At 36.7% G+C, this 16979-nt stretch overlaps 1 protein-coding gene across 3 annotated transcripts in view; it reads right to left on the bottom strand.

Annotated features, from left to right (window-relative positions):
- The window catches only part of LOC108285795 (utrophin-like), a 199427-nt gene that overhangs the window by 79230 nt on the left and 103218 nt on the right, over window positions 1–16979 (bottom strand). For all 3 annotated transcript variants that reach the window (XM_017503237.2, XM_017503235.2, XM_017503236.2), the window contains exons 8-9: window positions 14596–14656; window positions 287–348 (exon numbers count right to left, since the gene is read on the bottom strand). In XM_017503237.2, coding sequence (XP_017358726.1) covers window positions 287–348; window positions 14596–14656 — 123 coding nt within the window. The remainder of the gene's footprint in view (window positions 1–286; window positions 349–14595; window positions 14657–16979) is intronic.

The following is a 16979-nucleotide window of genomic DNA, read 5'->3' as shown; positions in this document are numbered from 1 at the left end:
ACGCTGAAGGTTAAGATGACTCAGTATGAAGGAGGTAAAACCTATGATTACATTCCTCCCTGCAAATCAACTCTTTTTGGCTCACATGATTTCAAACCACGCAATTCTAAGAAAGGCAACACCTGTTTACTGTACTGCCCTTGGAAGTTTAGCTCCTTTTAAATGTCAGTGTCATGATTCTTTCAACATTAACATGCCACGTAAGAAAAGCTGGTGATTAGCTTCTATTTAAGAATATACAGTTCTCAGTTGTTTAGGTTAATGTATTACTATTAATAACACTTACCAAGGGATTGAAAGAGTTCGGTCATTTTAGGATGGTCCCAACAGGTGGTCTGTGTTTGATGGCTGGAAAAAAAAAGGTAAAATTTTAAAAATAAACAAAAGATCATAAAGCATCATATAGAACACGAAGAAAATACCCAGATAGAAATATTTTTTTTCAAATTTTTAAAAATACATGCAAAATTATCCTCGTTATGAACCATTCAGAAACCCAATACCCAATTGTTACTTAATATTTGAAACATCGGCTGGGGGCAGTGGCTCTGCCTGTAATCCCTGCACTTTGGGAGGCTGAGGCGGGTGGACCACCTGAAGTCAGGAGTTTGAGATGAGCCTGGCCAACATGGCGAAACCTGGTCTCTACTAAAATACAAAAATTAGCCAGGCGTGTTGGCAGGTGCCTGTAGTCCCAGCTGCTCAGGAGGATGAGGCATGAGAATCACTTGAACTTAGGAGGTGCAGGTTTCAGTGAACCGAGGTCGTTCCACTGCACTCTAGCCTGGGTGACAAAGTGAGACTCTGTATCAAACCCCACCCCCACAAAAAAAAACCAAAAAGAAAGAAAAGAAACATCATTGTAAATTTTAGCCAGGTGCTGTGCCTCATATCTATAATTCCAAAACTTTGGGAGGTTGAGGTGGGAGCCAAGCAGGAGTTTGAGACCAGCCTGGGCAACATAGTGAGACCTCATCTCTATATAAAAGTTTTTTATGAAAAATTTTAAGTAATAAATTTCATTTGAGCAACTACGTTGTGAAAAGACAAATGAAATTTTTCCTTTGTCTATTTCAAACAGAATTGAAACTAAAAGTTAAAACCTAGATATAAAATGTGACTGTCATGAACCTTTGGGCCCTGGCTTGATATGGCCAGATCAGTGTAGGTTCCAGAATAAATCCACGTCTGTTAAGCAGATATAGATTATCATTCAGAACAAATCCTCTAACAGTGGAAGTAGCGCTGTGAGGGTCACTACACTGCAGAAGTCTCATCATATTTCCAAAGACTGGAGAAACAAGTCAACTCTAAATAACGTCATCCCACACTCCATGGAGCCTCCCTCCTCCTCTACCTTGAGCGGGACCTTCCTCAGCGCAAATCTACCCTTTCTTCTCTTCCTGTGTATCTGGGTTCCCCACTCCCCTCAGGTAAGTGTCTCTTGCCACTTTGACTACATGTTCCTCTTCTCAGCTTCCTCCAGTTAACCAGTTATTATTTTCTAAATGTATTTGTTTTCCTCATGTTCTTCACTTTAAAAGCAAGTTTTACACTTTCTCTTTTTCTGTAAATTTCAAAACGAATTCATACGTTAGGTGGAAGTTTTTGGGTAATAAATTGAGGTTAAAACATAAATGAAATGCTTAAATTAAGTTTCTTAGGTACATGTGAGGTAAACAGTTCATGACTTTGGTGGGTCAGTGGCCTTACATTCAAAAAGAGTTTGTTGCACATTATCTAGGTCAGGGTAGATTAATAATATTTAATAGTGCTCCAAAGACTTCTTAGATGAGACCTAGTTCTTATAAAACTGTTTAGTAAGCTAAGTGAACCAGCGTTATACCTAAGACAGTTATATCACAACATTCATAAAATCAAATTCAAGAGAAACTATTTTTTAGCTTATGTAATATATCAAAACCAGGGCATGTCACTGGGAAAAGAACATCATCACTGTTACATATACACAGGTAACAAAAACTCCAAATAACACTTGGTTTTGAAAAATATTTAAAGTGTGTATTTCAATCGGGTATGCATCCTGGAAATTCCAAGATCTTCAACAAAACAAAATAATATAACTACAATGTGAAGATCTGTCTGGAGTTGGAAAGTTGTCTGGCTTCTCTACCCAGATTCTCGACTCCAATGCAGAGACAAATACTTCCACTTCATGGTCTACTAACAAAACCATTTTGAACACCAACAAAACCATTCCACCCTTTTGGTTTGATGGTAGTGCTACTATCCAAATTGCTCCAGACCATGGAGCAAGTACTGAAGTTATTTGACCTAAATTCTTACTATTCATTGTTAGGCTCAGAGCTTTACAGAAACGCAGAGCCTCAGAAAGGATTTCCTCCCTATATCCAATAAGTATCCAAGGATTTGCTAAGTAGGTACTACAATTCCAGTAATGCATCATGGGCCCCAGTCTAAGGAAGCCTACTAAGATTCATTGATCTCCTGTCTTCTCTTTCAGGGAATTTCAATCCCCATGACAACAGTACCATCCAGAGACAGACATCCCATCATAAAGGAGTAAACCAAAGCTCAAGAACCAAATTAAAGCCATCGGTACTTTAAACAAAAAAATAAGTGTGCTTTCCCTAGAATTGCAGGCGTGGGGCTTCACCTCATACAATCCCTACGGAATCACAAGAGGAAAATGCCACTATTTCTCAGTCAGGCGGAGGACTGAGAATTCAAGGTGAATACCCGCTTGCTAATGGCTCTTTTTAGTGAAACCACTACTGAGAGCTGAGGGAACACACACATTTGGCAAACAGATGGAGGCGGGGAATGGCATCTCCCTTTGTGCATTCAATACCAGTTGATTCATTAGGCAGAACTGCCAACACAGAAAATAAATACAGCCTCTGGTTACAAAAGTATAACTGCCACTTACTAAACAACAGAAAAAAAAAAAACAAAAAACCAGTAGATGCAGTTGGCTGCTGGTTTCTTTTTTGAGTCAGGGGAGAGGGTTAAAGCAAAATCCACAATGAACCCAAAGGCGTAAAGTATTTGAACAGCTGCAGATAGCTCAGCTCCTCTTGCCAAAATGCCTGAAGTTCTCCCAGAGTAGGCAACCAAAACAGAATAAAAGTAGCATTTTCCCCCAAAATAACAACAGCTTGGGTTCTAATTAATCTCAAATATGAACGGGGAGTGGGACTTCATATTGTACAGCTTGACAAGCTCTAAAATAAATTATGATTTTATTACAAAAATTCCTCTTTTAAAAAGGCAACAGCAATGGGAATCTATCCAAGAATAAAATAAATAAATAAATAAATGCCCAACAAAGTAGCAATTAACAATTAAGTACAAAATCACATGAAGCAAACGATAGTGAGAACATGTGACATGTAACTAGCCTAGCCAGCCATCCCAGTTTTGCCTGTGTAGGGAAAAATTGTGAAGATCTTTGCTGTGGCCAAAAGTAATCAGTGGCTATACTGTAAAGCTTAAATTATCTTTTTTTTTTTTTAAATTTTTTGAGACGGGGTCTCGTTCTGTAGCCCAGGCTAGAGTGCAGTGCCGCTATCTTGGCCCACTGAAACCTGTGCCTCCTGGGCCTGGTTCAGGCAATTCTTCTGCCTCAGCCGCCGGAGTAGCTGGGATTATAGGCATGCGCCACCATGCCCAGCTAATTTTTGCATTTTTAGTAAAGACAGGGTTTCACCAGGTTGGCCAGGTTGGTCTTGAACGCCTGATCTAGTGATCTGCCCACCTCAGCCTCCCGAAATGCTGGGATTACAGGCATGAGCCACTGCTCCCAGCCAGCTTCAATTATCTCTGAGCTATTTTAAACTCTGCAAACTGCAGAAAACAGATAGTAATGCAAATGATTTCTGTCCATATAAATGCAAATTGTGCCTACTGGAATGCAATTTATTATTGTCCTCTGGATACTGACCAGTTTGTCAGCTTTGCATTTAGAGGTAAATTCATTTTAGCATCCCTAATCTGACTATAAATATGTGACACTTTGTATTCTCTTTGGAACCTATTATAACTTCTTACTGGTTCCCTTATTATGAGTTAAACAAAACATGTTTTTGCATTTGTATAAAAGTTAAGATTTTACCTATTTCGAAAATTATGCTTCATGCTTTATACTAGACTGTATGTAGGAATTATACATTCGTGTCCTGGTATATTTATTAAAAGTGCCCCTTTACTCTGAACTGCCCCAGCTGGGATAACATATAATACCTGCATTTTATGAACTTTATTAAAACATTAAGCCAATAAGGTTAAGAAGTGGTATATCCCTCCACCTGTTATTATTCACAACAATGTACACTGCTATGCCACAGAAAGTAAAACACAAATAATATAAGATTGTAGCACCAGCAACCAAAACACAAAAATGTTGTGGGGCAACACTGTCCAATATGTAAGACAATGAATCAACAGCTAAGGACATGCATGTACTTTTGATAGACTGGTAAAATATTGATTTCTGGGCAAATGACTGCTCTGGGAAAGATACTTCTTAAACCCATTTGTCCTCATTAGAGTGGTCTCATATTTTTCCATGAAACCTTAAAGGATGATCAGAAGGTATCTTGCTTGTCCAAAAACTGACACTTGCCCAAATATACTTAATTGTTACTAACTATCCAATTTTATGCTTATAACTGAATTTTGCGAGGTTTGCTATATATTATTCCATTCCAATTATAATCATAAAGGCATAGAAAAGAACAAAACTAAAGACGAGTTAAGTAAAAATACAAATGTGGGGACAAGAACTATGTATATTGCTCTGAGATAAGACAATCACAGAAAGAGAAATATTTCTTCTTTGCTGTGCAAAGTAAAATATAACATACTAGGTCAGGATGTATGATATTAATGAGGATAACAACCTGCCATGTGAGTGCTCAATTTGTACCAAGTAAACTTTTTTGGGTAAACTTTTTCTATGTGAAAACTCAATTTGCAATACAATTCTATGATTGGGGTGACGATATTGTCCCCATCTTACAGATGAAAAAAACTAGGGCAGAGGGTGCTTAGACAACTAGCCCAAGGTCCTATAGTAAGTAAAAGAAAAGATTTAAGCAAAGATAGTCTCATTTTAAGCCTAAACTCTTGATATGGAAGTATATTTGCATAATTAAGGATTTAAAATATTTCTTGATGAATCTGTCCAAATTTGAGTCCATAGTCTATCATTAGAATCATTACAAATAACCTCATCTCCCTTGCTTCTCTCTCACCCCTTGCAAATCGCAGCCCTGGATCAGCTCAATTACTTGCCTACTCTGGACCTGAGCAGCTGTGGATAAAAACAACTGGAGAAAATCACTCAACAGACAGACTGGTTTTACTTTAAATATGTGATTTCAAACCTCAAATGTCCAACCCCTGGCAACTGCACTACATTCCCTAATAAACTTGCTTTCCCAAACTCTTCATAGAAATTCACTGCCGCTCTCTGTCTCCCCAAACTGGTTTCTTTCTCTGCCTTAGTATCATTTTACTTTATCTCACACTTCATTGAAAACCTAAATACCACTAGATGACGACTCCTTTATGTTTCCACCACCAAATCAGGAACCCCCTCCTCCATCTGCCAGTTTGTCAACCTCTCTCCCCTTTAACAGAGAAATTGTCCCCTTCTTATCAAAGGCCAATGCTTCCCAATAATTTCTTAAAAATGTATTGTGCTGCACAGTTACCCCTCTCTCAAGAAGACTATCCTTTGTAGAATATAAATGTTTACAGACTTGCCATCCTTACACACACGTGTGCACGTGCACACACATACACTACACATAAACTCTACATTGAATCAATATTTTCTGCTAGTTATCACCTTTTTTCTCTTTTTCACAGACAAAATTCACAAATGAGTATTGTACCATATCTACTTCCTCGTGTCCCAGTCACCACCCAACCCACTTCTGTTTGGCTTCCAATCTCCTGTACCCAAACCTATAAACATTAGCAATGAACTCCATGGTGCCAAGTGGAACGGCCACACCTCAGGATGGGGAAAAATAAAAGAAGAGACAAGAAACATTGTCAGTAAATTATATATTGTGTTAAAGGTGGAAGGTGCTATGAGAAAACCGTAAGTCTCCTGAAAAGGAAGCTAACACAGGCAAAATATAGGTTCTGCTAACATCTGCTTTATGTATGCGTGTAACAGTTACATATACACAGCAATCAAGCACAAGCTCCCAACTAATCAATTTTGCATTCAGCTGCCTCTGAAGTATGAGGAGTGAAAACAAATGTTGGCAATCTGATATGACATCATTTATTTGAGAAATACCTTCTTAAGATCTAAGAGGTGGTATACTTACTCTGGAATTTATATCTATAATCCTTGTTTCAGCCAAGACTAGAATATAGGAAGAATGTGGAGTACCCACATCAGTAACATTGATTCTCACTCTGTGCAAGTGTGTGTGTGTGTGTGTGTGTGTGTGTGTGTGTGTGTGTGTACACCTGTGAAAAGCCCCTGTGGAGGATGGAGATAATGGGTGAGAAAGCTTAGTAAGGAATAGTTTATATATTCCTCAGGTTATATTCAACTTCTTCATCCACTCATAAATACTCTCCACTGTCCTCTAAGCTTTTAAAGTCAGGAAATCCAAAGATATACTTTTAGAAACAAAGAGTTAATTTAAGAAAAAAGTTAAGAAATTTGAATATCAGGATTTTAAGGAAAAAAAAAAACATTCTGTTCAAAATTCAAACAAGATCTAAGATCCCCTTTCAAAACAGGTACTATAAAAGTTTGGAGTCTTCCTTAAAAAATGCCACTAGCATCTCATAATAATGAAGACAGGAGGTAGGTAGATTACATTGTAAGTAATGAATAATTCTGTAGGATTTGACTTTAAAATGCATTTAGGGTGGGCACAGTGGCTCATGCCTGTAATCCCAGCATTTTGGGAGGCCTAGGCAGGAGTATTGCTTGAGGTCAGCAGTGTGATACCAGCCTGGGCAACACAGCAAGACTCCATCTCAAAAAAAAAAAAATTAGCTCCCAGCTACTCAGGAGGCTAAGGCAGGAGGATCACTTGAGCCCAGGAGTACAAGGCTGCAGTGAGCCACGGTTGCACCACTGTACCCCAGCCTGGGCAACAGAGTGAGACCCTGTCTCTTAAAAAAAAAAAAACAAAAAACACTCAGACTTAAAGTAATTTCACACTCAGGAGTAGATTTAAGGATACAAACATATAAAGGACTGTATAAAAATAGGCGAGCATACCATACACCTCAAAATACAAAATTTCAATGTTGCAGGTATGACTAATAGAACATGTGTTACAAAACAATAAGATAAGGTTTATTTGTATTTGTTTTTGAATAAAGTAGTAGAATAAATGATCAAAACTGATGTGCCTAGACATGAGGGGTAGGGACAGGTGATAACTGTCTAAAGGGTACTAGAAGATTGTCTGGAAATATAAACATGCACATACTCAGTAAAGCCAGGGGAGCCACTAGCTTGATAATATTTCTATATGAGCCCAGAATTCATAGGGAACCCACCTCCTACCCAACCCTGACTGGGGGAGATTCAGACCATCAATCAAATTCCTACAGGCTGTCCGTTGTTGCACTGGCCCTGGGGAGCCTTGTATGCCCCATCTGAAGGTGTTAACACCAGGATTATGTTCCCACCACAGCTGAACAGATCACTGCATCCTTTCAGTTTGATTTTAAAAGTTGGATTTGTAGCTTTTAGCTTAAAAAAAAAAAAGTGCTACTTTCTCTCTTTCATTTATGTATTTTTAAAAGCAGGGATTAATTACTTCTAATTTTTTCTATATGGCTACATAAAATCTTTTACTGCATTATTTCACTTTATAATCAGCACATTTCTATTTATTTTACAATTTTAAATATTATTACTTCTGTGCTTTTGCTAATTGCAATGGCAATTTTAAAAGTTTAATCATTATAAAGTACAGATATCTTTTTTTCTCTCTTAATGGCCCCACAGCAATCCTTCCCATATTGTATGGAAGAACTTTACTAAAGGCATCCCTTACCCTAAAAATCAAATTATTCGGTAAGGCTGATGATGCTATTATAATGCAATAGAATTGGGTAATCTAGAAGATTCAAAGCCAAAATACTACTCCATAGCCCCAGCAATATGTACATGAATGGCAGTAGAGGTGATATTTTAAGTCCTGAACTACCTAATGTCTCTCAAAGACAATGTCAATTTTACCTGAATTACCTCAATTAACTAGGACACCAGTAATACATAAGATTTCTTTCCAGTGATTGTTTGCTGACTGCTGCAGGGCAGGCTCCATGCCGTTCAGATTTTTTAATTAGCCAGGGTATGCTTACATTCATTTATCTGAAGCCTCTCCAAGCCCAGGAGTTTACTGATCCTAAGGTACTTACATTCTTTCATCAAGCAATTTCATTCTTACCTACCCATCAGCAGAGTTGGCCCAGTGAGTTTTAAATATTTATTTTCAATAAAAGCAGAGTCACACACTATTAGAAAAACAGACTCTCCAGTACATTTTTCTTATGCTTATAATCCCTTTGTTTCTTTATCATTAAAACCAAAACCACAAGCTCCACTTCTGGAAAGAGATTCAAAGTGTGGTCCAAGAGTTCTTCATTTAAAAAACTGAAACCAAAAAGATACTGTCCCTCATCTTCATGAAAGAGCGAAGGGAGAAATAAAGACTGCTGTAGGGACCCCTTTGGAGCGAGGTATGTTTATTTTTCATTGTTGACTATACCTTTGTTATGGGTTTATTTTGTTCTGGGACAAGTTTTCTATCACCTTTAATGATAAAATGCTTTATGTTAATTCTTCATGGTTACCATTATACATATTTTGTTAGCTTTCATTTTCCTGTTAGGCTGAGTATTTGGAGATTGCCTTGCTGATAATTCTCTCTTCCCTTATTTAGGGAAGGACTATTTCTCCTGTGTTACCTAAGCTGGTCCACAATTCCTCTAAAGAAATATGCACTAATTCTCTCCTCTACACGGGATGTGCAGTTCTGCCAAGACAAGTATATAGGATCTATGCAAATGAACTAACTGTATGACTGCGATAAAGATCAACTACTACATGCTCCCCAAGATTTTACAACTATTTCAAACTTCATTTCTTTTCAGTTACTGAAGGATTAGGGCAGGTAGAGGGTGGCCTTGGGAAATGAAAGGGTGTCTAAAAGAGCTTTGCAGGATTAGATTATCAATAATGGACACAAGAATAGAAAATAAATGTATAATAAGAGACGTAATAAATTGAAGATAATCTTAATTTGGATCCTCTCAAAGGGGGAGTTAGAACAAGGGAAAGAAATGTAAGTGAATTTTATAGATATAGACAAGTTTATGCTGGTTAATTTATTGCAATATTGAGGAATGTCGGTTTTAGAGAATGTGACATTCATGGTATACATATATGGTATACAGAGGTTACTAACATATTCATAATGAAAGTTGTGTGATATTTTACATGCATTTAGGGTTCTATGAGGAGTTAACATCTGCACTTCAGACTCCAGTGGGAAAACAGAGCTATAGAATTGTTAAATTGTGGTAGTGACACCTTGTCACAAGAGCAAAATAGTCATCTTGTAGCAAAACTAAAGGCTTACTGAAACGTCAACCACTCAGCTTTTAGAGAGGATCTCATAAGGAAAAAGGAAAACCATATTTCCTAACTACACCTTACTAAGTTCTATTAAAGACTGTGACTTAGCAACAGGCCGAATGTATAGAGAGCCATCTGTGTTTTATGTCCCTTAGGACTTATAAGCCAGCCATTTTGGTCATCTTACTCACAGAAACTTAAATCTATCCACTGACAGAAATGTTCGGACCATGTGAATGGGGAAAGATAGAGGAAGGCCAACTAGTATGTTTTCCCACCTCAGAACTCCTCTCAAAATCCAACTGGCAAAGACTGTGGGAATGACATCTTCCTATCTATGAAAAAGCACCTTTGTCCATTATCAGACCATAGCGTGAAACTGCTTTAAACATCTAGAAAATAGATTGTCCTGTAGAAATCAGCCTACGGAAAAGCCTAGACAAAGGCAGTGTGGAGTAGTGGAAAAAGCATGGGCATTGACCCTGGACAGCGGGCTCAGTTGCTGGCACATAGGAGGTGCATAGTAAATGTTAACCTGTCTATGGTAGGAAAGGAAGGATGTTTGCTCATACTTTCTCCACTACTATCCTCCTTCCTAAATATAATCCTTCATCCTACTCAAAGTTTCCATGGGACTAAAAACTTCCATCCTCTGACTCAACTAATATTGGGGGCAGGACACAGCACTGCATAGTGATGAGTTCAGGAGCTGGAGACAATCCCTGGCTTCAAACACTAGCTCTTCTATTTACTGGTTGTGTAATCTCAAGCAAGCTGTAAGTGTGCTTATTAATTACTTTTAATGTACTTATTGATCATTCATTAAGCCTTATCTGTAAATGGGGACAATTATAGTACCTATACTTCACTCAGCTATTGAGAGAATTAAGAGATCATGTGTGCACAAGATTCAGCACAGCACCTGGCAAATGACTGTTCAAAAATGTCATTTATTACAATGATCATTATTATTTCCCACAGCAACTATTTATTATTATGTTGTTGTTATTATTTCTGGAGCAAACTGAGAAGTAGTGAATTTTACATGGTTAACGTGACACATTAAGAAAGTTCAACTGAACCCAAAGCTTTCATTCCTCTTATCCCTCAGACTCCCTGGAAATTAACTTTTAGCTGAGGAAATGAACAATTTGTGCATAACCAAAAATTTACAATGAGTGAGAACTGGCTTTATGGCAGATTTTTGTATATTGTGAAGGCAGCAAGAACCATTTTAAATTTTTTTCTTTTTCTATTTTGGAGACAGAGTTTCACTCTGTTGCTGAGATTGTAGTGCAATGGTGTGATCACAACTCAACCTCCTAGGCTCAAGTGATCCTCCCACCTCAGCCTCCTGAGTAGCTGGGACTACAGGCGCATGTTACCGTGCCCAGCTAATTTTTTGTAGAGATGGGGTTTTACTATGTTGCTCAGGCTGGTCTCCAACTTTTGGGGTGAAGTAATCCACCTGCTTCAGCCTCCCATGCATCAGGATTACAAGCGTGAGCCATTGCACCCAGCCCCATTTTAAATGTTCTTAAGCCCTGAATATAATGAGCTCTCATTGTACTATACTGGGAAAAAAGAAATAACTAGATCAGTTTCAGAAAGTCTGCCTTAGAAGGAGCAAATAAAATTTTCAAATGTTAGTTTTAACTTAAGATATTAACAAATAGAGAGATTTATACTATATAGACTCTTTCAGTTCAGATTTATATTCTATCATTTTCTACAAACACATGAGTCATGAAGCTACCACAGTGCACTTCAAAATATTAATAAGGAATTACCTAGAGAGACAGAGATGTAGTGGGAAGTCATCAAAGTGGGTTTTAACTGATCTATAAAATTAAAATGTGACAGAAAAAAAAACTTGTCCTTCCTAGTCTCCATTCAACTTTCTGGCCATATTCTAACACACAGATGATCTACTTAAACACGGAAAACACTGAATATTTCTAACTGAATATTATTTTTTGTTGGCTGTATTATATGCTCCAGGAAACTCTCATTGTATGACAATCATGCGAAATTTGTTTTACACATTTTTCTTCTACTTTTGAAGCCATGCAAAGGGAAGTGTATATTAAAAGCTTTTACATTCACCATTTGCTCCGTTATTCATATGGGGATTCAATTTTATTTTCATAACAATTCTTCACACATAAATCCTGGCTTTTATAACTCTACCTTGAGAACTTGATGTTCCTTCCTCATGAGGAAATAAACTGTTAAATTATACAATGAAAGATCCTGGTTAAACATGTTTTGTGAAAACAGGAGAATTTATACAAATGGGCACATTTCTAAAAGTTTGGAAGACTTAAAAGTCAATTAACACTAAGACTATATATATTTTAAACAATCCAATCTTTTACTGGTGATGGAGAAGATTTTTTAGAATGCTGCAGTCCTAAATATTATTATTTTAAATACCTGCCATCATTGTATTATATCTATTTTCCAGCACTGGTAATGGTGCTCTAGCCAATGGGAAGTCAGGTAAAACTAACTTTCACTCTACCAGTCAGCACCGTAAGAACTCTGCCCCTTAAGAGCAAGAATACAATCCTACCAGATCCTTCCAAGTTTATAAACATTTTGAAATAGAGAAATTCTGATTTAGATAATTTAATTCCCAGTCATACATAATTAACCTGAACATAAAGAAATTAATTTTTTAAAAAACAGCTAAAATTAAGGATGGACTTTAAAAGTGCCAAACCAAACAGATAATCATGATATAAACACAAAGCAAGAGATTTATATTTTCTTTATTTAGTAAAACCCCCAAAACCCAGTTTGCATTTTAAAAAAAATCAGATGATAAAGGATTCTAAGTCAATTCAATAAATTAATTGTTTCAATTAATTTGCGTGAACTTCTTGATTTTTGTATAGTACATGCATTAATTTTCTATTGCTGCTACAAAAAAATCTCTGCGATAAAATGAAAATTGGAAGGGCTACGTTCCTTCTCTGGAGGTTCTAAGAGACAATCCCATTTTCTTCCTTTTCCAGCTTCTAGAAGCTGCCTGCATTCCAGGATCATGTCTGCTTACTATACCTTCCAAGCTGGTAGCTAGCATCCTCAAATCTCTCTTTGTCTCCTCTGTCACTTTTGAAGGCCTCTGGGATTACACTGAGCCCATCAGGATAATCCAAAGTAATCTCCCTAATTTAAGGTGGGCTGATTTGCAATCTTAATTCCATTTGTTACCTTAATTCTCCCTTGCTATGTAACCTAACATTTTCACACGTTCATCTTTTGGGGGTTGGGGTGGTCATTATTTTGCCTACCACAGTATATCAGATTTATATTTAAATTTGTAATATTAAATTCAAGTCAATATTCACCCACGTGAATTAAAGTTCTCTAATACTATTTCTATTATTATTGTTATAGTGTACAATAAGAATGTAAACAGTTTTAAATGTTTTCAGTTAGATAATCACATCTTCTTTCACTAGAGACATGCCAACTTACCCAGTGTCTGACCTCCTTCCATTCTTACTTGTGCAAATTTGACACCAATCAATTGCTTTAATATCTTATTCTCAACTCAGTTCACAACTCAGTGCATTATACATTATTAAACTTCCATAAGACAAAGTAACATATAATGCTTACTATACATTATGTAAACCTGGTTTTCCCTCTGAGGATACATCTCAGACTATAGTAAAAAATTACAAGAAAAGACTATTTCACTAACACTGACTTCACACAACGTTTTCAGGAAGTATATTGGAAGAGCAGATTATGAGCATTTGCATAGATTTTGGGGATATCACACCCCATGTTAGAAATGATATAAAGGAAAATTGGCCCACAGATCTTCACCTGACTTACCTGAGGCCACACAGCTAACCTGAGACAGAGCTGTTTCCTGACCATAAGTGTTGTCATGATTATGATGCTGTTCGTCTAACATATAAAATAGAGTCAACTATGACTCATCGCTAGAGCACACTGTAAATTAATATATTTACTAAGTTACACTCCAAGGGACTGTAGAAGTAGTATTTTATCATTCTGTTCTACAATAATATATAGCCTAAGCCAAGGATCAAGGCCTACTGAGACCCTGTGTAAATTTCAAAAATCTTATAATATGTCTTATAAGAAGAAGAAACAGTATGCAGGAAAGAGAAACTAATTGGACAACAAAATCAAAGAACAGTGAGCCTATGCTAACAATGCTGATAATTTCTATAAGACGAAGAAAAACTTGACAATATTTAACTTTTTATGATATATCATTATTTCTTATTGGTGGAATAAATGAGAAGAGTACAAGATATTTTTATATGGATTTTCTTGGAGGAAGAAAAATGGTTTAGAATTGGGACAGTTTGGCCAGCGTGTGGTGGCTCACGCTTGTACAGTAATCCCAGACTTTGGGAGGCTGAGGTGGGCAGATCACAAGATCAGGAGTTTGAGACCAGCCTGGCCAACACAGTGAAACCCTGTCTCTACTAAAAATACAAAAATTAGCTGGGTGTGGTGGCGCGAACCTGTAATCCCAGCTACTTGGTAGGCTGAGGCAGGAGAATCGCTTGAATCCGGGAGGCAGAGGTTGCAGTGAGCCCAGATTGCACCACTGCACTCCAGCCTGGATGACAAAGAGCTAGACTGCATCTCGGGAAAAAAAAAAAAAATGTAAAGAGTATTTTGAAATTCTGCCATTGTTTCCAACTTTTTATTTTTTGTTTTTTAGAGACTGGATCTTACTCTGTTGCTCAGGCTGGAGTATTTTTAAATATATCAGCTAAACACATCTATATCCCTAACCTGATAAATGAAAAATAAAATTTTCATTTTAAAATTAGTTTCTTTTTAATATTAAATATATCATAGTTTCCTTCAGATAATAGAATTAAATTCCATTTTTAAAAGTTATAGGGGGAGAAGCCTCTTAAGTTATCAGTAAAACACAATTTTCTTGGTATCATAAAGGAGAATTAAAATCAACTTACTTGATGTAATAGGGCACTTTATTATGTGAAATGGATCTTTGCCACGGCAGCTGGACTGACGCTGAGGAAACAAAGGGAGATTATTGGAAACGTTGAAAAACAAAAAGCCTTACACCTTAATGCAAAACAACTGAATGTTTTATAGCAAATTCAAAGAACTACTCTGGTTTCTGAGCTGGATTCCTATAATTATGAGATCCACTGGGCCAAACAAAAAAACGGCTTTAAGGATTCATTTGAAGTAAAACAAGAAACAATATCAGTTCCAAGTCTAATACCAACTGATTTAACCTGTTGATAAAAATACTTTTAAACTTTCAAAAGATGTTGTTTATAAGCACTACAATTTAAAACTTGGTGCCATCTGGAAACTGTACTCCATATATATTTTTGATAAAGCTACAACCAAAATTAATTTTACCTGGTACATCCAGATTAAAAATTAGATTTTTTTCAAGACTGAATTTTCCAGATGACTAATCATAGTCACAGGAGTAGCTATTGAGTACAGATGGCATTTAAACAAATTCAATTCTATAAAATTTAACAAGAGAAAATTTAAAAATAGGCCAAAAGTTGTGAAGAACCAAGGCAATCATCTAGGCATAAAAATCCCAGTTTCTCACTAGACATTACTATGATTGAGATTTTATGGTTTTTTGTTAATTGAGGTACTTTTTTTTTTTTACAATTCTAGTTACTTCTTACTAAAAATATATTATTTCTACATTAACCAATTATTTTAAGACTTATTTAAGAAGAATAGTATATGTGAATCTAGTGCCATAAAGGAATTTTGCTGAGCAAACTAACACAAAAATTCAAATAATACTTCAAATTTTCATAATTTGCAAATATTATCAGATCCTCAGGTAGCCAGTTGTCACCAATACCTTTTTTTCCCAATTTCATGTCACATTAATATTTTACAACTATTCAGCATTCTAAACTTTGCCAAGCACTTTCAAATATATCTTTTTGGTAAGGAAGCCAGCAAGATACACATTCAAGTTCCATTTGATAGATGAGGAACCAAATGTGTAGAGATAAAATAACTTGCCGAAAGACTGATACCCAGTAAGTAAATGACGGAGCTTAGATGCGATCTCAGAATTTCTGAACACTAGTTGAGCAATTTTTCTACTCAACAATTCTTCCTCTCCTTACAAAAGGCAAGCACTCTTTTCTCTATGTATGCCCATGGAACATAAAAAAGGGATGAAAATGAGGAAGTAGGTAGGTTACATTTCTCATTAGAGCCAACCTCATTTCAGTGTTGGCACCAGGTTAATAGGTCAGTTTTTATTTTGCGCCTAACTAAACAGGCTTCTTTTATAACCATGGCTAAAGTCCAAGAAATATAATAAAGCCAAGATTCCAAGCAGCAAAGGATAACAATTATTAAATTTATTAATTGGGACTTTGTTTACACTTCTCCGCTCATTTTAATAATTGGTTTAATTTGAATAACTTCCACCTCTTTGGACTGTCAGTGTTAGAAAACACAAGGACATGTATTTGACTTTCACAAAATGTGTATAAATTTCACCATATTTCACTTTCAAAAGAATGTGCACTTGCTTTCTACTGTGAGAGCGATTGCTAGGTGAAAGCATAGTCTTTAATTAATACTAAAGATAACTGATACTTAGAACAGTACAGACAGTTCTCAATTATTTTGTAAACTCCACTTTCATTTGTTCTTGGCACATAGCTTTGCATTTTGTAAAACTGAGCTTCAGAAATCCGGAATACTTAATATCTAATAAATATATGGAAAACCTATTTACTTCACCAACATTGATGGTACCCGGACTTTAAAAATGTGTTCTGGCGGTTGGGTGTGCTGGCTCACGCCTGTAATCCCAGCACTTTGGAAGGTCGAGGTGGGCGGATCGCTAAGTCAGGAGTTTGAGACCAGCCTGACCAACATGGTGAAACCCTGTCTCTACTAAAAATACAAAAATTAGCTGAGCGTGGTGGTGTGCACCTGTAATCCCAGCTACTGAATTGCTTCAACCTAGGAGGCGGAGGTTGCAGTGAGCCAAGATTGCACCACTGCACTCCAGCCTTGGCAACAAAGAAAGACTCCGTCTCCAAACAAAACAAATAAACAAACAAAAAAGAAACAACAACAAAAGCGTGTCTTGGCATCCAGGTACATAGTATATTCCAGGAAGGCCTATACACCACAGAAAGATTCACTACCTAAGGTCTCAGGTTGGTGAAACAGAAAAAGGGGTGGGGGGAATGAGGAGGGTGAGAGGTAGAGAGCTATCGGGCAGGAAGGGGCAGGAAATGACTGATTAGGATTCTTGAAATTGTAAAAGAAAAGCCCAACCTTTAACTGAGGTAAAGCAGTTTATCAATAGTGACAAAAAGAT

Source organism: Cebus imitator, unplaced genomic scaffold (genome assembly GCF_001604975.1).
Source record: "Cebus imitator isolate Cc_AM_T3 unplaced genomic scaffold, Cebus_imitator-1.0 Scaffold307, whole genome shotgun sequence".
NCBI lineage: Eukaryota > Metazoa > Chordata > Mammalia > Primates > Cebidae > Cebus > Cebus imitator.
This window is presented reverse-complemented; position numbering and strand designations above follow the sequence as displayed.